Below are 22,028 nucleotides of genomic sequence, written 5' to 3'. Positions count from 1 at the left end.
ACATTTTGTAAAATATTTTAGTGAACGTTTTTTTCTGTACTATTCACCAGTGTCAGGATTCCTGCCTGGTCACGACAATATTTCCGTGCCTCGTCATCATGACTGTCAGGATCCTTAACCCATTCATTGAATCTTCACTGATTGTAGTGTGAGCACTTACAGCTTGGGTAAAGGTAGTAGTCATAGCTTTGTGTTTTATTAGATCCTCTTAATAATAATATCCTCTTAATAATAACTATTCTATAGCATATTTCATACAAATAATTCAGCTCAAACTAAAGTGTGTTAAAATAAAAATAACTTATTACAATAGGGACCATATACTTCATGTGAAAACTAGAAATACCATCTGAAGAGATATGATTTATGTGAATTTACATGTTGGATGGATTATAAAGATTGTGGTTCACCAGTGTTGTTATGATGAGTGTAAAGTTGTTTCTTGGCTTCCTGTCCACCTGCCATTTAAAGGCCATCATTGCTCATATTACATTAGTTGTTGGCCACCTTGAGATTTGAAATCAGATTTATGCATCTCAAATTGGTTTACTGAGCAGCTACAATCAATAACTTAACCACTCCTATATTTCTCATAGGAAATTATTATGCAATTATTTAATTTCTCAGCCCTTGTGTATCTTTGTCACAAAATCATCAAGATAAATGCATTGTTTTCAAATGGTTAGTACAGGTCAAATGATATACAGTCACACAATATTTATTTTAGAGATGAGGAAAAGACCAACATAATCTGTCTCTTATAGCGTACTGATAAACAACCTCTCATTTTAATTTGCTGTGTGTGTTATGAGACAGTTTGAATGGTGAACAGTTCCTCAATCTCAAAGAAACTTCTGTCCTGAAGCAGAAGCTAGAGGTCGACCTCACAACGCTTTTGAGGCATTCAGTGGTACAACAATACTTTGTGTGCTAGCTTAAAGGGACAGTTCACCCAAAAATGTCATCATTTACCCATGGAATTACAAACCTGAATTACAAAACTTTCTTCTGTGGAATATAAAAGAAGATAAGTTTTGATTATTTTATTTTTTTAATCCTCTTTTGTGTTCCGCTGACAGAATGTTCATTTTTGGGTGTGCATGTGTTTTGATGATGTATGTTTGGAGAGGATACAAATTTTTTTTTTAAATAAATAAAAAACACAGCTAAGATTTCTGAGAGATTTACTGTCACTGTCTAAAATGTGTTTGTACAGAGAGGAGAAGCCCATACAAGCAAAAACAGTGAACCTGGTCGGGAACAAGAAACCACCTCAGCAGAACGACATCAGGTAAACATCTCAACAAAGTTTACCTGCAGTGAGTTAAACAGTCAAATGTTAGTAAGTGATAAACATTCGTAGTGGCCATTTCCATGTCATGTAAGTCATTTTATGTTGTTCTGACTGATAGTATATGACTGCGGTTTCTATAAATGTCAGACAATGATTCCTTGACAACTCTGCCACAAAATGTAGGACTTATACATGATAGTGAATGAAAGGTCAAGCTTTACCTCAAGGAGGTGTTCGATGCTGGTACTTTCTTGCAGCTGTAGTGTTTGGAAAAAATGAAGTTGGAGAGCATTGTCTAAAATTGAGACTACAGTATTTTGCATGCTGTTGTGACATTGTTTAATACTTTAAATGACTGCTTTATAGGCCTATGTTTTCAATCTTTTCCTTTAACTTGCTCGTTGGGGTCACGCTGAAGTTTCTGAGAGTGGCACTGTGTAGTTAATCAAAGCCTTTCTCACAGTCACATTATTTTTCCCTGTAAAAACAAGAAAACAAATCCTGGCACCTGTGGTGGTGCTTTAGAGTGCTGACAGAGTAATATTTATGCTATGTTAAATTATTTATGCACACCAGTATTGCCCTGGTTCTCTCAGCCGAAGAATAAGAGAACTGCGGTGTGGTTCACATCAACAGAAAGAGTATTTCTCTCACAATCACTCTCTGTGGTCTCTGGAGGGGTCAGAGGATCATAAAAGGGGCAAGTTGGCCAAAGCACATCTGTTTCTGTGTGGACTTCCTGGATGTGGTCACTTGTGGTGTCATCAGCCTGACCAATAACTTGCTTCAATAGAGCTCTGCAGTGATTATGTATTTTTGTGGGACAACCCGGAAGTTAGCATCACCCTAGTTCCCTTGACAAAAAACCCAACAGTGTTTTTAATTGACTTTTGGATTATTCTAGAAAATAAGCTGCGACCAAAAAAAGTTTATGATTCTTATGTGATAATCTTCACAAATGAACACAGCTTTTATGAATTTGGAAGCCTAAATACAGTGATCAGAAGTCGACATCTGAACGTAGGCTATAAACGAACTACACCATTGGTCACATTACTTCATCGTCACCACCATTAAGCACAGATCTTATTTCAGGCATTTAATAATAATAACAAAACATTGACTTCAAGACAATGGAACTGGTAAAATGCTAAATAGTTCGTCCCACGTTTTAACATACAGAAATAATCCCTGCAGCATTCTACTGAAATGCAGTTGTGCTGTTTATCATTATCATTGCACCCTACCAATAGGCAGAATGTATTCGATCAGTTATACCTACCAGAGACCTCTGGCCTAGAAATGTTATAGTTGAGCAAGGGATTTAGAAGATGGGGTGTATTTGAGTCAGGTCTATTCTACTAAAGATCAAACAGAGTTGCTCTTATTGTAATCTTATTCTCTTGAGCCCCACTCCTCCTCTAGCCTTTGCTTCTGGCTTAGACACAAGAACTGACAAAAAAGACTTTAAAAAGAGGAGGAATACATGAATAGATAAATAATTAAATGCACAGGCATATCACACAGTAGTGGCTTTTAATAGCGCCCTAGTCCATACATTAGCACCCACTGGAGAACAAGCCTTCCGAATCCATTTGCTCTCACCCACCAGCAGACCTCAGAAGGATGAGCTTGAGCTCACGGGTTGGCATGTGCTAAAGTCATGCTCCTAATTCTCCCGCTCCCACTCAATTACTCTCTCACTTGTTTAGTCAGTGGCCCGACTGCATTACACAGCGTGTCTTTCGCAGACCTCTGCATACAGATGCTGGAGTGGTCGTGGGTTTGATTGCTGTGCGTTTCATGTGACCTACTCAAACTGAGCTGCTTAAACTGAGTGATGCAGCTTAACTCTGAACTGCATTGGCATAATGTTAGCTGGGTTAGCAAGTAAGCTAACTTTCAATACTATAATAAAAACTTGAGTAGCCTAGTTAATTTTCTGTGATGTTGCAATTTCTGCTGATTTAAATATACCACCAAGGTAATGTTATATACAGCTTACTAACATTGATGTTTTATTGAAGAATATGTTTTTTTCTCTGATATTTAATGTGTCATATATTTATATTGATACATTTGATACATAGAAAGATAGATACTGTAGAAAGATTACAGTGCATCAGATAATGAGCGCTCTGAAACAAATGTTGTTTGAGTATTCTAATTAAATGTATGAATAGGCCCACATAAACATGTCAGCATATCCTGTTTAGAGTTGAATGCTGCTCTGAGAGGTGTGTGTGTGTTTGTGTGTGTGTAAATGCTGTGTGTCTTCACAACAAGGAGAGTGGGGAGTCCATCTGTTCCTCCAGTTGGTTAACTGTGCTAGGACACACACACGCACACAAACACACACACACACACACACACGCACACACACTCACGCTCATTTCCTCACCAACTCACAGAAATATGCAGTCAAGTTGACAGGGACCCTTCACTATGCACTGCGATATTACACCCATCCTTGTGTCAGCGACTCAGGCTGTTTAGAGCACAAATGTTTTGGTGGATAATCAGTCTGTGAGGGAAGTTAGACCTTTTAACTTATAGAAACACAGAAAAGTAAAGGAAATTACAGCTGGCATCTGTCTCCATTTGTTGGGGAGTATGTTGCGAGCCAATTACACACACACAACGGGTATAGAACTTTCCCATAGCAGGGTCAGAGGGCACTTTTCTGCGGTTTAGGTTATGTTACACCAACAAATACTCTCTTGACATAATGGACCTGCTCCTGGCATTGGGTGGGACGAACTGGAACTACTGGAACTGTTTGTTTAGCACATAATGTATGTATTCTGGAAATGATTTAATATGTCAGTAAGCAATAATTCGATTTTAAGGATGATGATTATTTGAACCTAAAATGACTGGAGAGATGCAGGCAGCGGTGAAGAGTGAAGCATCGTTTGCTGTCTGGACGATATTTCCAGATCAGCAATGTGTCATGATCATTACTGCCAACCCTCCTGTGAGAACTTGTCCCATGGAGATGCCAACATGTAGCATGTGTAGGCATGCTGGGACACTTTCTTTGCCCAACACCTCCACTCATCTCAATTTCTTCTCATGTTTTATTTTTTTTTGTGCTAAAATTATCTATCCTCTATCTAATGTCTGTCCTCTAAATGAGAGCTTTTGAAATTGAGAATTGATGGCAATGTCTCTAGATAGCATTCAGTAATTGTTGGATCCAAAACCAAGTACCTATTTAGACCACAATAATTATATAATTATATATATATAGCGGTTAAATAGCCAATTAAATCTAAGTACTGTAATTAACCTGTCAGTTATATATAAATATATTTAATTCAGTACAAAGTATATTTGTGTGTGCTTTGTATTTATTTACAACTTTGTGGTTACTAGAACTTAACTATACAGTCGCTAACGTGTTCTGATTATCTGAAGTTTTAGCATGTTGATGGTTGCTAGGTGGTCGACAGATTGTTCTGGTTGGTTTCTAGGTTGGTTCCTTCTTTACTGGGCCAATTTGAAAAGAAACCACACCCAGGTATCTGTGATATTCTGACCTATAAATATTTTTGTATTTCCATCTTATTTGGAAGTCCTTGAGAGTTTTCAACCATTTTATCTGCCACAAGATGTACATGCTATTGCTTAATATGATGTACATCACATGTTTGATTGTTATGATATTGGCAGAGAGCTAACATCTCCATTACCTCAGAAGTTTCTGAAGAATGAGTCATGTATAAAGTGTAGATTTAATTTGCAAATAAAAACAGACACTAAGCTCCACAACTGTGGTGAACTGTCAGCTTCAATTCGTCTTTTTACCGCGTCTGCTTCTTCTGTCAATCGTATGTTTTTTTTAATTAGCAGAGTCTTCAGTTAGTCAGTCAGTCAGACAGTCAGTCAGTGAAGTGTGGCACCAACACCTGGAGCTTCAGTTACACAGCACTCCCGTGGAGGAATGTGCATTCCGGGCTGTTCTGTAGGCACTGTTCTCTCTGTTTTCCTCGGTAGAGTGTCACTTTCCTCAAGCATCATCAGTTTTACTCCTGAGCTGGCCAAAAAGCTGTGGCTCTGTGTTCCTTTTGCATCAATGATTTTTGTAATCGCCCAGAGAGTTTATGCATCCATGCATTTGTGTAAAAACAGCATAAGCAGTTAATGCATGGCCTGATTAGAAAGTAACGTCATTGACGTGTTTAGCCGACTGTGTCCACAGCCATTTTTATTTTTTATTTTTTTTGCAGAGGGTTGTGTATTTAAGAGGGTTTTAGAAGGACCATAATGTCTTGGATGAAGTATGGGTTGTCTATTTATGGATGTGTTTTGTGTTAAATGACATGGCTGCCGCGCGTGCGGATAGGCATATGGACGTTGTTCCTTCTTTTCTCTCTATTTGCTTGTTTTTACCAACCCACATGGGACTGCTCCATCTGAGAGTGGATTCTGTTAGAGATTTACAGTCAACCTAAACTGCTTTGCTATTGAAGAATGTCCATTCTACCTTTAACACATCAATTCTGATATTTAGACAGTAGTGAGATGTTTCGCTGTATCACTCTACATGTTTCAGAAAGCAGAATTGCTCTTTAGTTTACACTGATGCATACCCTTATATCCAGACTCAAATTGATTATTTTGTGATTTGTCTATCCTCTAAATGTATTGAACAGAAAGTTTGTGAACAGAAAGCTGTTGGACATCAGCACTCAAATAGGTAACACATGTTCGAAACTGGGTCATCATGACATCCTGATCAACAAATAGTGATAAGAAGGCAAAAATATGTATTAAATGTATTTTAAGTTGCTTTGTATAGAATTGTATAACAAATATGTAAATAAATGTAAATGTACATTAACATGCAAACATTTGGGGTTTGTGAATTTTTTTTTTTTAAAGAAATAATTTTACTCAGCTAATACTTTTATTCAGCAATGATGCATTAGATAATAATAAGAAATGTTTCTTGAGCACCAAATCAGCATAATATAATTATTTCTAAAGAATCATGTGACACATGGAGTAATGATGCTGAAATCTAAGCTTCGCGATCACAGGAATAAATTACATTTAAACATTTTTAAAGACAAAACAGTTATTTTAAAATGTAATCATATTTCACAATATTACTGTTTTTACTGTATTTTTGATCAAATAAATCACATTTTGATCACAGGATCCTTTAGAAATCATTCTAATATGCTGCTTTGGTGCTCAATAAACATTTCTTATTATTATCAATGTTAAACAGTCGTGCTGCTTCTTTGATGAATAGAAAGTTCAACATAATTTATTAGAAATAAATGTCTTTACTTCTTTCAAAAATATTAATAAACTTTTGAATGATATTGCTCGTGTTACAACCAGTTGCAGAGATGGAGGAAGCAGGATCTACGTGCAGCAGCTTTATTAAACAAAAAACAAACTTAAACTTTAACAAACGGATACTCAGGGACAAGATCAAGAGCAAATTAACAAGACACACCTGAACTGATATAACAATCAATCGAACACCATAGAAACAAACAGGCAGGGGGCGGAGAAAGAGGAGACGCCGACAGTTCAGGGGCCAGGGTGGATCCGACCGTTCAGGGGTGCCGGGGGAATCGGCCTTCGTGGCCTTGCCATCATGGCCAGGCTTGGCCACTACGGCCAGGGACCCATAGCCGCACTATGGGTTTAAGGGCTGGAGAAGACTCATAAACAGGTTTAGGAACAGGCTCAGGCTCAAACTCAGGAACAGGCTCAGCCTCAGGAACAGGCTCAGACTCAGGAACAGGCTCAGACTAAGGAACAGGCTCAGGCGGAGTGGCGGCCATCTTGTCCAAGGGCTCAGGCGGTGTGGCGGCGGTCATCTTGTCCGAAGGCTCAGGCGATGTGGTGGCGACCATCTTATCCGAGGGCTCAGGCGGTGTAGCGGGCGCCATCTTGTCCGGAGACACAGGCGTAGCGGCGGCAATCTTGTCCGAGGGCTCTGGAAGGGCAGCCATGATGGGACGAGGCTCTGGAAGGGCGGCCATGATGGCACGAGGCTCTGGAAGGGCAGCCATCTTGACAGGAAGCTCAGGCTCGGCAGATATGACTTGAAGAAGCTCAGGCCCGGCAGGCATGTTTACTGGACATGGTGGTGAACTTGGTGGGCCAAGCTCCATGGCCACCAGAGCTTGGTGCATACTGCCCCCTCCCAAAAAATGTCTAAGGGAAACGTCCTCCTCAAACTCAACGACAGTGAAGGAGGAACCAGTCAAATGAAGGGCGTAATCTAGGAAGTCACTGAACGACCCTTCAAGGAGCATCGTGTATTAGTTTGTCCTTGAGCGGACGGTTAAGCCTGTAACAGAAAAAGTCGATGAGAGCACAATCTAGCAGTTCAGAAACATTTACAATGTCCAGGAAAATATGAATGTGCTCTTCGAGGGTGCGGTTATCTTGGCGCATGCAGACTAACTCAACTGCTGGATCCATATTTGCGAAGTCTGCTGTCAGCTTGGTTCTTTCCAAAAGTTGCACAATTCAATTTGATGTGTCATTCAAGTCTGTAGCATGTAAGATATGCATGGAAATGTAAGGTTTATTCAGATCTCTAATGCTAAGATTATTAATAGTGATGCTTGCCTTAGCACCCCGAAAAATAATGCATTACATATACAAATGCAATGGCAATGCCTCAAATCGTATACATTTAATGCTTAGGTATCAAGCAAAGGACATAGAAAAGGACATTGAGAACTCATAGACATACAAGGCTGATCTGTACTTACTAAAAGGGCCCAAATATTGCTCCACTTGAACCTTAGATGCTTACTAGTGTGTTTTGAGGCATATTTGAGTGTCAGACTGGAGCAGCGGTGACGTCCCTCTCGTCTCTTCCTTCATGTGTCTCTCAGCAGAAAGGAGAAAATGTCATTAGCGAGGCCTGGAGGCTCCTCTTGTCTGCTAGCAGACTCGCTCTCTCCGTAATGTCCTCTTCCTGCTCCACAGGGTTAGGGCTCAGACTCATGGGATGGCTTGGGTGACAACCAGACTCAGGGTGGAGACATTAGGAAGCGGGTTGGGGCTGAAACCATGGTGTCTGTCAGGTACCCAGGGAGCGCTGACAAGCTCTGAAGACTTTATATAGATGTACCCTAGTGTTTCTTCTGTCATTCTCAAACACTCTTATGTTTTTTGAGTCTGCATAATGGAAATTGTAGCCTCAGGTCAATGTTACTGTGTTAAAATATAATTTGATATCATCGCCAAGCTTATTAACAAAGCCTGCATAGACCTTTTATTGAAATGACTGGCCAGGTATGAAGTCAGCAAAGCAATTGCAATACCTAACAGAACAGGAAAATGCAAATGACACAATGAGTGATGCGATAACCACTATAACCACTAAATAATAAAGAACAACAAAGATAAAGTGAGATTATAAATGCACACTTGCAAAGTATGAGGCAGAATGGAGTTTAAAGCCTATAACTAACTTATGGAACTAAAAAGCCCAGTGATGCTAATACATTATCAGGGCTTAGCAATTAAGATTTCAATAAATAATTAATAAAAAAAATATATATTGCTAAAAATTACTATTTATCATATTTGTGGAAAGGCAAATAAAAATCTGAACTATATGGTCTGGTATTTCTATGGTTTATGTAAAGTTAAATCATTATTAAAAATATATTCTTGAGTTTTTGCTTCTATAATTAGTTCCTATTCTCATATTTGATTGCCTGAGAGGCATTCCACATCGAGGACCATCTCATGATTTTGGAAGGATTTAGAAACTTATGTTAACAGAAAACTGGGGTGTATAATAGAAATGTGTGTATTCACCATGACATTTTTTTATGTAAAAAACAATACATGATGCAATTATTTATTTTAGTAGGAAAATACCATATACAGTCTAAGAAGTGTGCTCTTCACAAACCAATTTACTTACATTTTGTAAATTACTTTAAATTATACATAAACCTATTGAGCCCTGCAAAAATATTGTGGCCTCGAATTAAGAATTAGTTCTCTCGGTTTAGTAAATAGTGGCCACGATTTACTCATTCGTTCACTCGTTTTAGTCAATCGTGACCGAATTAGTAAAACGTGCTGATGTATTAGTAAGTTGTGGGAACTAATTGTTAATATGTGGCCAAGATGTATACCATATAAACCTTTTGGAACAAATATAAACAATAACATGCACTATGCTGAAAACGTAATATTTTAAAAGCACTCAAATCTATGTAGGTCTATATGCTATCTTTTTTGTCTGGCAGTTAATGATGTGATTAATGTAATACCTCTTGCTCTTGTGGCATTGAATATAAATTCTTATATACAGTCTGTGCATCAGTGGTGGTGAATTTGAAGTGACTCTTTATGCAGGTTACATCGTTACACCATTAGATGGTGACATGTGACAGTCATTTGAATCATTCAGTCAAACGATTCGTTAACAGAACTAATTCAGTCAATAACGAATCAAGTGTCTTTTTTATGAGCGAGTCATTGAATCATTCACTCAACCGATTTGTTCAAAAACATTGATTAATTCAGCAATGCCTCTGCTGTGTGTTGCTCAGAGACGCGGCGCAAACATTAGTTTGAATTTGACTTATTTGGAACTATTTTCGAACAACATATAAGTAGTAACTGAACTGGCATTATTGTTTGTGTTGAAATGTAAGTAACTCTATTTGAAGTTTTTGTTTATTGAACTGTTGTATTGCGCTCTTGCGCATGTGAAATTGTTAAAATTTGATCCAGTGTTTATGCCATTGCTGGTTTTGTATAAGTGTGTGTGTGTGTGTGTGTATGCTGGCATGGGTTCTTCTCAAACTGGCTGCTGCCTGATATTACTATAATGCCAACTGGTGCTGCATGTGCATTTGTGAGTATTTGCACAGCTTGTGTTTACATGTATATTTGTGTGTTTAGATTTATCATGCTATAGCCTGGTGTGTGTTTAATGCTGAGCCTCCGCTGGGCTGATCCTGTAGATGCACAGCTAGGCCATATGGATACCTTTATCAGGAGATCCCAGCATCCACCACTCCATTGCTACAGCTACTGCACATCTCCATCTGTTTATTTCTTCCCACTTCTCTCCCCGCATCCCTCCATCTCACACCTCCCTTTTTCCACCCACTCTAATCTGTTTGTAAATGGGTAATTCACAGCAGGGTAAAAATAGACATCATCATCATATCATGTACCACCCTAATTAACGATGGGTCTCTATTTTGCCAGGGGGCTTTAAAAGCCAACAGGTTTATTAAGTGTTTTCATGAGGTTAGTTAACTGAAACACTAGCCGGTCAAAGCTAATGCGAGTGTCACAGAGGCTGTTTAAGGGGAAAAAGTAATGAGTTGGATTATTGACAGAAGAGAGTGGACACTTGAGTTGATGCCTCAGTAAACCCTACTAAGCTCACACATTTGTTTCTATATCCCACACTTATTATTTTCTGTCTTTGTTGAGTACAAGCTCTCAAGTTCGCGTTCATTATTGCATTACTGTAACCCTTGGAAAAATATGACCATATCTATATTCCTTTCAGTTCACTTTCTCGTGTAATGTCTCTTGCTTGTGAATTTGAAGCTCGGCTCCATTCATTATTAAAAGGATGCTGTCTAATTGGCACAGAGTTGCTGCCGTCACCAGGGGGTTCTGGGAAATGCTATTGTCCTGGTGGCACTGTACAACTCCTCCACTTGGCGCGGCCGTGGATGAAAGGCCTGCTGCTGATCAGGCCAGTTACGCTGTTCTTTTTGGAAACGAAGCTTTCTGAAAAAGAACAAGTTATTTAGCAAAATTATATAAAGAAAAATTATAAATTTGAACCGTGAGCTTTTTGGAAAGTCCATACAAAAATGTTCTGTTGTCATTTATCTGCCCTCATGTCATTCCAAACCTGTGTCTCTTTCTTTATTCTGTTAAAACTAAAAGGAGACATTTTGAGTCGAGCAAAAATTTAAACAATTGTTCTTGTTGAATGTGAATATGCATACAATTTTAATAAATAGGTCTGGAGCTTTTAAAGCTTAAAATTATGCAAAGGCATAAAAAAATCACAAAAGTGGTCCATATGACTTTCAGATTATCTGAAGCCATATTTAAGCTTTGTATCTTTATTTATTGATAATCTTAAAATTCGTCCTTGCTCTCCTTTATGTATACAAAATGTAATTGTATTTTATTAAATTATTGTATTTAATGAATGTAAAATCTGTATCTGCCTTGAGCTTATGAAGCTGATATGGCAATACAACAACAACAAAAACAACAACATGAGTGAATAACTGTATGACTTTAAAATTATGTAACACAGAGTGCATGGACCATGGTGCTTTTGTTTCTTTCTTTTTTTTTTTGTTAGATTGAAAGCTCTTGCCGCCTTTATTCATTGTAATTGCATGGAAAAAGAGTGGCCTTCAAAATTTCTCTTTTTTTTGTGCAAGAAAAGAATTCTTATGAGTGTGGAATGACATGAGGATGAGTAAACAATGACAGAATTTTCATTGTGAACGTATCCCTTTAAATATGTAAATCACAGTGATGGATTCATGTAACAGCTGCAGATTTCCACTCACTCGCTCACAGTAAAGGCTCTTGACAGCAAAAAGCTCTTATTTACAAAGGGCTAGAATGAAACCCCAATAGGGAATCTGTGAAGGGGATTGGAAACTTCCTTTGGAAACAAAAAAAGGAAGTGAAATAATAAACGGGCAAAAGACGAGTGTGAAGGAAAGAATATTGAAGTTGGCTGGGACTGGCTTACTGGACTTTAGTGTTACTGTAGCCTTAAGAGCGCAGAGAGGACGTAACATCTCTCCCCTGACTCTCTGCTGCATCTCCAGTTTGGCATAATGAGGACACCGCTGTACACTTGCTTCTCTCTACCTGTCCTATGGGAGGCAACGGATGGTCATGTGACGTGCACAACACTCTTCTATGTGCTCATCATTTTTGTCATGTGACCTTCTCTGTGTTCTGTAACATCTAGTATCTCCACTGGGCATGTGATTGAGAGCACTGATATTTCATAATGCTCTAGAGCTGGTGATTTGGCTTTCATATCAATGAGGTGTCTGTGGTGCGTATCTTGGCTTTAGCGGATTTGCATAGTCTTTGATTAAAAATGTAAACTCTTGTATTTAATTTAATTTGCAAGTCTTGTCATATAATGTATTGAAATGTATTTTCCTGCAGTATGTATATTTGTCTGTCACTTTATAATTGGGTGGACTGAACTATTTATATTCATAAACCCGTAGACAAAACTATTTTTCCAGTGTTTAAATAGTGCTTAAATTTAATTTGTACACTATTAATGTCCAACAGTATATATATGTAAATGTTTCTTAACATAATGAACATTTCAACCACAGTGTCTTTAATTTCTTATTTAATCTCTAATTATTTATTGTATTTAATATTGTTCCGTGGTGGAAATTACATTTAAAACACCCTTTTAATAAAGTGGTAGAATCTTTTGTATTTATAAGGTTAATTTCATAGCAAGCATTTTAGTTATAATTATTTTTCAATATATTTTCTCACTTTTTGCATATTTTATCTAAATAACAGCTTGCTTGGAAATTGCGTATTTCATGTCTCATATTTTTGCTCCCTATAGGTAACCAAGTAAACTAACTTTTGATATAAATTTGATTGGGGCAATTAGTGTGAAGAACAGTTATAATTTGTGTAAAAAAAAAAAAAAGAAAGAAGCTTTTTACGCTTAAAATTATGCAAAAGCATAAAAAAAAGTCACACAAGTGGTCCTTATGACTTTCAGGTTTTCACTTTATGTACTCAATAATAGATATTGATCATAGTTCATAAATGTAATAATTCATTCATTTGTGATAGATTTTCAGATTGTAAGTAGAAAGCGGGGTCTAGGACAAAGGTAACACAATAAAATCTATAGATAAAAGACATTTGAAGAGTAGCAAAAACATTTAAAGTAGGTTCCAGAACAGCTGTAATTGTGACCAACACAAAGAAAAAAATAGATCATTTTCTATTTAAGAGGAAACACATGCTATATAGATCTAAATCTAAACATGAAAGAGTGAGATATGAAAGATCTCAAGAACAGCACAGCCAAGTACTCAAAGCCTTGTGTGAGCAAGAACAGGAGAGCTCTTACTCGTGGATGCTTGTGTGTGTTTTAGCTGGAGAAAAAAGGTAGTTAAAATCAGGTCATTTTCACCATTACAAGCATATGAAATGAAAAAAGAACAAGACACAATGCTGTAGAAAGTGCTGAAAGGGGGGGATATGGGAGGGAAACGGTACCGTAGCCTTGCCACATGGCTGGTCTGTGAGGTGAGCAGGGGGCAGCGCTGTCAACACTCTCCACAGTGGGGAAGTTCCGGTGGAGGCAGGACTCAGCCATGGCACTGCTCATGGTACCATATGGTGCCACTCAGAGGATGGCAACCCCCATCCTCAGTCTCAGTGCCTGACTGTGTAGAAATAATGGCAAACTGTACTGCAGCCAGTTCTGGAGAGCCAGACCTTGAGCATCCATGGCATTATCTGGAAAACTGTCAGAACCGGATATTTAAGCATCAGACAGAGAGGTAGGAAACTGTGAAGAGGAAGTCAGTGCTATATAATCTCAAAATGAATATCCATTTTTCATTCTGTACTTTATAACGTTGTGATACATACTTAACTTGTAGCTTTTGAAATGCTTGATTTTAGTTTTTAGTGTTTTATTTTTAAAGTGAAGTGATATGACATGAAGGCCAAGTATGGTAACCCATACTCAAATTTTCTCCTGCATTTAACCCATCCAAGTTAGTGCACACACATTAGGGGCAGTGAGACACACACTGCATGCCGTGGACACATACACCCGGAGCAGTGGGCAGCCATTTTTGCTATGACACCCAGGGAGCGATTGGGGGTTAGGTGCCAGTTGTTTCAACAGACAAAATATTAATTTAGACAAAATATGATATACTATTATACTGGTCGTTTATCGTTTAACAGCCATAATATAAAAAAGGTTCCCTAAACTTGAAAAAAATATCTTGGAGAAATGGAGTAACATTTTGTTTTAGTCTTCCTTCGCAATGGATATTTCCCTTTTTAAACCCTCACTGGGCCAAACAGATGCATTTCCATTTTAGTGACTGTTTTTCAATGTGAGAACAGTAAAATCAAAACCCCAAATTATTCAGTTAATTTGAAACCCATTTATTTTAAGGTGTTTGTCTGCAGAAATCAATCATGCATGGATCTGGAAGTGGGGCTTAATTTCTAAATTGGAAGGGAGTGATTTTCTCACTATGTTCCTGATGCTTTCATACGGGATACTTTGATGGATTTCCGCTCACTTTCAAACATTGATCTCCAGGTGATGAGATAAATTATTCTAGTTTGGCCTCAGTGACTTTGGTCCCCTTGTGAGAAGTGGAAGTCAGCCATTGCTGGATTTATAAGCAAAAGCCTTTTAAAAAAATGCAGTTAAACAGCTGTTAAATGCAAAACATGAGCGGCTGCCATATCGTAAGAAGCCTTTAAATTCATTGAACCAATAGAGTGAAAGTGCTTCGTTCATTTAAGAGGCTAAATTTAGCCCATTTTTATCAAGACTTCAGACCGTTTCTTTCTCATAGGTACTTACGATAGGTACTTATGCCTGGCAGCATAAAGTGCTGCCCTGTTTGTCATTCAAGAAAATGTTAAAAGAAGGAAGAGCTGTTTTTTTACTTTGGGGTTTCCTTGTCTTTCATGCTATACAGTATATAATAACATGTTTGTCCACAGCTATCCATGTTCTCAAAAGATGTATATACAAACATATACGTACATGTAGGCTATACAGTAGTGCATGTACCTGATTATTGACAGACAATTTTTTTTTATATTTCATGTATAATTAATACTTTTATTCAGCAAGGATGCATTAAAAAGGTAAAGACAGAAATAATATTACAAACAATCTTATTAAAGTTAAGCTTGCACAAAAATATTAAACAGCTCAAGTGTTTTCAACAATGTTAATAAAAATAAATGTTTCTTGAGCACCACATTAGTATATTATAATGATTTCTGGAGGACCCTGTGACACTAGAATAAATTACATATTAAAATATGGTGATTTTAAATTGTAATAATATTTATTTACACTATTTACTGTACTTTTAATCAAATAAATTTAGCCTTGGTGAGCATAAGAGACCCTTCAAAAACATGAATGGAGCTGCTAGTGCTTGTAAACTGCATTTATGGCTCCATCACAGGCTGCCAACGTGCGCTGTTCCCTCATAAATGCACGTTTGTCCCGGTGTTCGCCGTGAATGATGTTGAATTTACACTGACTCAACCTCAGCAGTACTTTCACTACATCTCTGTCCCTCGTCTTTCCTTTCATACAACATCCTGGCACAGATAGGGTGGATTTATGCCCATGTAGGGAGCCGTGGGGCCTAGCGGACATGATAAATGGGCCAGCGTGTATAGGCCCGACCAAAGCCTCCGCAGGAACGCTGCGCACAGCCAATGAGTTACAGTTGTGGCTCCTGTCATGGTGTGCGTTAGTACGAGCGACTGCTGACAGCTGTTTAATCACAGACGTTTCCATGTGCTCGCCCGACGACATCAGCAGCCTCTGAGACCAGCTGTCATGAAGTAGGGGAGAACTCGGCAAAATTGCGCCCCACCTCCCGCATCTCCAAGCCAGCTCTCCTCCGTGTCCCCACACTTTACCACATTAATTAGAGCTTCCTCATACCTTAATTACTCCAAGTTCTATGCTAATGCCGGAGTCCTGTGTGAATTGCCCGTCGTTTCTTGCAGACTCTCTGCCTGATTTGCATTTCACAAAAGGTTTACTTCTATTCCTGGATGAAAGGGAGAGAGAGAGAAGCAAATGATTTGTGATGGGGAAGAGGGGTTTGTGCTAGTAAAGTAAAGCTGTGGTTCACTTTCATATAACCTTGTGCTTCACTTATGGGTTTTTGTTTTATGTGCTGTCTCAATTATGGCAAGCCTGGGCTGCTTTCCTGAATATCATTTCCTGTTCAGAATACAAAGCACTTTCATATGTTCTTTTACAGTGCCAAGCTCAATGTTTGTCTCGGTTTCTCATAAAAGTATTGAAAGATTTTTTTTTTTTTTTTTATAAATAGTGCTGCTCAATTTCATCTCAATGTTGACTTTGTGCTACAGTAGCTATCAGAGCTACTGTAAATGAAAGCTTTAGCGTAAGTTCTGCCAGGAAGACTCAATTGTTACGTCATTTATTACTTCTCATCTAACCAATCGTGATCTAAAACTCGTAGTATAAAAGATCGGTACTTACACATGTCTGAGTTCGCAGATGCTGACGCCAACATTCACCTACATCCTCCCCACCACCACCAGGATGGTCCCTTCCTAATACCTCCCAGGGGGTCGGCTGCACCCCTGCCTTCTTCTTTAGACAGGATATGCAGATTCCGTTACCCTCCGATTGCGAGCTACGGACGGGGCCTACCCAAAGAACTTTATAACTCAATATTTGCTTGCTGGGCTGTTAATAAATGTATGCTTTGCTACATTATTTTGCCTCCCGAGTCTTTCTGGTAGAACTAAAGGTCATTGTGGTTTGAAAGATTCTACATCTTAATACTGAACAGAGAAGAGCACTTTTTTGTTAGATTGCAACCCATTTCAAGCCATTGGGAATTATAATGTAGCCTTTTAACAATTATACCTTTAGCAAAGATATAAATATTTTATTACATTTTTTAAATATCTTGTTTGTTTCTCCTAAACAGTAATGATAATTAACTGAGGTCTCATGGAGGCTCTTTTGGTTCACAGCTTTCAAATTGTAATATGGTTGATATTGTTAATATTGATGCCTATTTGTCTATTAGTTTTGTCTTTTGTTTTAATTTTCCTTTCATCATTCCATTAAAGAAATAGCAATAGATACATAGATAGATTAGGAGATAAAATAAAGGAGGGAAAAATAAGTATAAACTAGATGTACCGCATGGCGGTACAAAATATGACCGCCGCTCAGGCCTGCACTGGCTTTCCACAAAAATAAATGACGTGGAGCAATTTGGCTGTGTTGCGTGTTTATGTATATATTTATGTATATAAAAAAGTAGTAGTATGTGCATGTCTGTCTGTGTGTGTGTGTGTATGTGTGTGTGTTTGTGTCTGTGTGTGTCTGTGTGTGTGTGTGTGTGTGTGTGTGTGTGTCTGTGCGTGTATGTATGCGTGCGTACATGTGTGTGCGCGTGTGTGTTTGTGTGTGTGTGTCTGTGCATGTGGATTTGTATGTGTGTGTATGGGTGTGTGTCTGTGCGTGTGGATGTCAGTGTGTGTGCATGCTTGCGTTTGTTTGTATTCCTGCATGTGTGTGTGTGACAGTATCATCCTAAACCAGCAACCCTTCACTCAACACCACCATCTACAGGCCGATGAGTGTACAGTCACTAAATGTGCATATAAATGAATTTATTTTATACCCCCCCATGGATGAAATTCTACGAAACTTAGCATACCCCCAGAGGACGTCAAGTTAATCATACACATGAAATATGGTGCAGTTCTGAACATCTCAACTGAAGATAGGGGCGATTAAAGCAGAATAATATTGCATTTTCATTTTTTATGGGAGGGGCGCAAATCACAAATGAGTGATTATGGGCTAGGTTGATGTGGGCCCTTAAGACCAACATACCATAAAAATTTCTTCATCCTCGGTTCCACGGTTCAGGTAGTTATTTAGGAAAAACTGAATTTTTTGGGTTTGGGGGGGCCCAGCGCGGGGGGGGAGTAGCCCCCCCGGGGACCAAACGGAATTTTTCCGTAAAAGTCTAGTGGGGCTACATGCCCACCAAATTTCATGTTCCCCGGTGTTTCGGTGTCCCTGGTATCGTTGACGAAAAATTCAGTAGATGACGAAAAAAACAGAAAAAAAAAAACTTTGACAATCCTTATATGACCGCTCATAATTAGAAGATATAAAGGTCCTATTTATTTCTAATATAATTATATTAATATTTTATAGATATTTAGATATGTTTCTTTTGTTTATACACACTACTGTATATATTCTGTTTTCCCAAATTAAAATGGCACCTTTGCTAAAGTAATGTATAGTATAGTACTGAACTCTATTAAGTCTCATTGGCTGTGAAAAAGCAACCTCTGAGACACTTGCAAAGAAACATCAACTGATTTTGTTTTCTAATTGGAACATCTTGCGTGCACCTTGTTGCTTCTGTGTTGGAGCTTGTCCTTTATGTTAATCTTTGACCCATAGGACACGTTTGCTGGTGCCGGTGTTGAGGAACAGGAGAGCAGTAGGGGTGCACAGGGGAGGGAGACCGGGGTTAGGGCTGGGGGCAGGTGTTGAAATCATCTCGTCTTTCTCTGGGGCACGTTCTGCATGGCTAGTCACGCATTCATCACCTTCCGTAGGTAGCATATTCTTTTAACTCTCTATGTAGGTTGCTTATTTTTATATACGTCATATCGTCATGGCAGAGGAGTCTGTGAGGAAGACCTCTTTAGCGTAAGTAAAGCTATGGATAGATTCCTGCTTGAGATCTATGTGCTGTTTAGACGGGGAATTGCTGGAAATGTGTTGTATGTTTCATGTCGCTAAAGAAGGGTCTTATTTTGTATATTACTTACTGTTTTGTTTAGATTGTCTTTTTTGGAAGGCGTTCATGTAGTCTGCAAGCATTCTGTGAGTGAATGCTTGAGATGACCCTACATGGTGGAAAGAACATTAGACTGAAAGAAAGATTGAGAGAGCTGGAGTGTGAAGGAAATATGAGTTTTTAGTCAGTTCATTAGCTTCAGAATAAAACGGCCTACTAACTACATACTCTCCCAACATACCTTAAATTTGGATTTGGGATTTTGTCAGAGCTATATATATGCTTTATTTGGTTCTGTCCTGTGAGATAAAAAAGTAGATAAATCATTGAACTTGCTGACAGATTGGTCAGTTTTAACATAACTAGCAAAGAAATGTTGCCTTGTGGGAGAAATATAAAAGTTTAAGAATTAGTCATTGAAAAACCCATATCGACCATTAATTTGACTAAATAATATTGGAATTATTTGAGGAAAAACAAAAATTAAATAAAATTCAATTGTGGGTTATTGTTTTTTTTGTTTTTTATTATTATTTATTTAAATATTTAATAATTACATTTTTAATAACTTTTTTTTTTTTTGCTGGTGAAATGTTACAAATGTTACAATGGTAAAGTAAAATTTGCAAAAACAATTGGACAGTTTTCTGGTGAAATGTTAAAAATTGGGGTTTATAAGATAAAAATGTAAAAAAATGCTGGTAAAAAAACCCACAGGTAGGTGGTTAGTTAAAATATAAAATGTGTCAATAAAATGTCAGGGTTATGAGATAAAAATGTTAAAAGTGGGGCTTATTAAATATATTTGCTGGTAAAATTCAGGGAGATAGGGGTAAGCATGTTAGTTTTTTGGGTTAAAATTTAAAAAAAATTGTGTTATTGGGTAAAAATGTTAAATTTGCTGGTAAAATTAGGAAGCTATTAGGTAAAAATGTTTAAATTGGCTACTATTGATTTTGACACAAAATTATACTCACAGTCGATCATGTCCTCTTTCTTTTTCTTAATCTGCCCTCCCCTCCCCTCCCCTCCCCTCCCCTCCCCTCCCCTCCCCTCCCAGTTTGCACCAGCAAGTTGCCAACTACAAGGAGCAGGTGAGGCGGATTGGGCCGGAGCCCCCCCAACAGAGGCAGCAGGGCCAACACAAGGATGACGCCCCCACCTGTGGCATCTGCCACAAGACCAAGTTTGCTGATGGCTGCGGAAACCTGTGCTCATACTGCCAGACTAAGTTCTGTGCCCGGTGCGGGGGAAGGGTCTCTCTGCGTTCCAATAACGTAAGTAACTCCTACATCGTGTGAGTGGCCAGACTGTTTTCCATGCTTCTTTGACCTGCATCTGCAAACGTTAGGAAGAGACAGGGAGTGAAGAGCGCTGGGTGGATGAGAGAAAGGTTAATTGGGTATTAGTCATAGGAGATGACGCTGCTGGTCACCAGGGGGTCGCCGCACACCCATGCTGGGATGCCCAAGTCGGCACTGAGTCTCCACAGGGGCAGCCTTACCACGCAAAGGGAAGCACCTGAAATGGTGGGCCACCTCCTGGAGTGTGATATTTACCTTCGCTTTATATTCCTTCCACTGCATCCAGAGTGCTAATTAGTGTTCACTTATAATGAACAGTGTTGGGAGTCAACAAAAGGAGAGTAGGGAGTGAGGTCAGTGAGGTGAAGATGGGGGTAAATGTAATTATTAATAACACACTGACTTAGTTATGGATGGATCCACTTGTGCATTTGTAGTAAATATGTACATTTCTATGGTTACACAATGAAGCCAGGCCATTTCTACTGGAACCATTGTCCAAAAGTAACTTTTTGCCACACCCATTTTGTTGTATACTTTTTTGTTGTTGTTGTATAATTTAATGAGAAGTATTTGTTATTGTGCCTATGAAAAATGAATAATCTGTATTTTTGTCATGAGTCAATTCGAAAATGGATATTTAGTTGAATATGCTTATTTCCCCTACTTTTACATTTAAATTACCTTTGCCGTCATCCAAACACTCACTGTGAGTTATTTAAAAAATCGCTAATAATTTCATAACACTGTTAACTCTGCATAATGTTGTAATACCTAAATTCGAGTATGTTCTGTCATGTCTGCACCTGTTCTCGTAGTTGATCTTCCTCCACCTGTGCCTGTTTAGTTCCCTCATTTACCCTATGTATTTATACTCCCTGTTCTGTTCAGTCCTCTGTTGGTTTATTGTTTGTGTAAACGTGATGTTACTCCTGAGTTTACTATTAAATACCTGGTTTCTCTGAATATCCTTTGTCGTGCGCTTTCTTCAGCCCAGGGACGTTACAGAATTACCCATTTAAACAAAGATTAACTTGATGGACTCACCCACTCTGCAGCTTCTCTTCCGCCTGGAGAGCAGGCCCTACCTGAGTTGCCTAGCCTGGTTGATTCAGAATGGTGACCTCCCCCTCATAGCCAGCGAGCCCGAGGCGCCCATGGAGGTCCTTCAGGAACCAGCCCCGGAGTCGACGCAGGTGGGTCAGTCCATCGCAGAGCCAGGAGCACTCTACAACCTTATAGACCTGTGGTCCGAGGATCCTATTCCCACCCAATTCCCCACCCTCAGCTCATCTTCTTTGCCGATCCCGTCCGGAAATCTTCCGTCCGCCTCCCTGCCTGTCATCCTTATCCTGTCTCCATCGCCTGTCACGACCAGCCCCCTGGATCCGTCAGCACCACTGGTGTCATGTAGCGGCCACTCAGCTCCGTGGGGTCCTCAGCCACCCATGGTTCCGCCGCCGTTGATCGGCTCCCGGGTGTCGTCCTGCCTGTCAGTTCAGGCTCCGCCCTGGCTCCTCCCCCTGTCTGCGCCACCATGGTGCCCATGGCCAACGTCCCCAGGGTCCACGCCCTCCGCCGAAGCCTCCGCCCTTTTTTTTGTTTTCTTTTGTTGTCATCACGGCGTGAGGACGCGCCTATCCGAGGGGGGGGTAACGTCACGAGTATGTTCTGTCATGTCTGCACCTGTTCTCGTTAGTCCCTGATTAGTTGATCTTCCTCCACCTGTGCCTGTTTAGTTCCCTCATTTACCCTGTGTATTTATACTCCCTGTTCTGTTCAGTCCTCTGTCGGTTATTGTTTGTGTAAACGTGATGTTACTCCTGA

At 39.1% G+C, this 22,028-nt stretch overlaps 1 protein-coding gene across 6 annotated transcripts in view; it reads left to right on the top strand.

The window, feature by feature from the left end:
* rims1a (regulating synaptic membrane exocytosis 1a) overlaps nucleotides 1-22,028 on the top strand; it is a 74,686-nt gene that overhangs the window by 1,199 nt on the left and 51,459 nt on the right. For all 6 annotated transcript variants that reach the window (XM_082154768.1, XM_082154770.1, XM_082154769.1 and 3 more), the window contains exons 2-3: nucleotides 1,217-1,291; nucleotides 19,958-20,174. In XM_082154768.1, coding sequence (XP_082010894.1) covers nucleotides 1,217-1,291; nucleotides 19,958-20,174 — 292 coding nt within the window. The remainder of the gene's footprint in view (nucleotides 1-1,216; nucleotides 1,292-19,957; nucleotides 20,175-22,028) is intronic.

Source organism: Leuciscus leuciscus (genome assembly GCF_965113295.1).
Source record: "Leuciscus leuciscus genome assembly, chromosome: 22".
NCBI classification, from domain to species: Eukaryota; Metazoa; Chordata; class Actinopteri; order Cypriniformes; family Leuciscidae; genus Leuciscus; species Leuciscus leuciscus.
The sequence above is the reverse complement of the archived record's forward strand: the minus strand, read 5'-3'. Positions and strand labels throughout refer to the sequence as shown.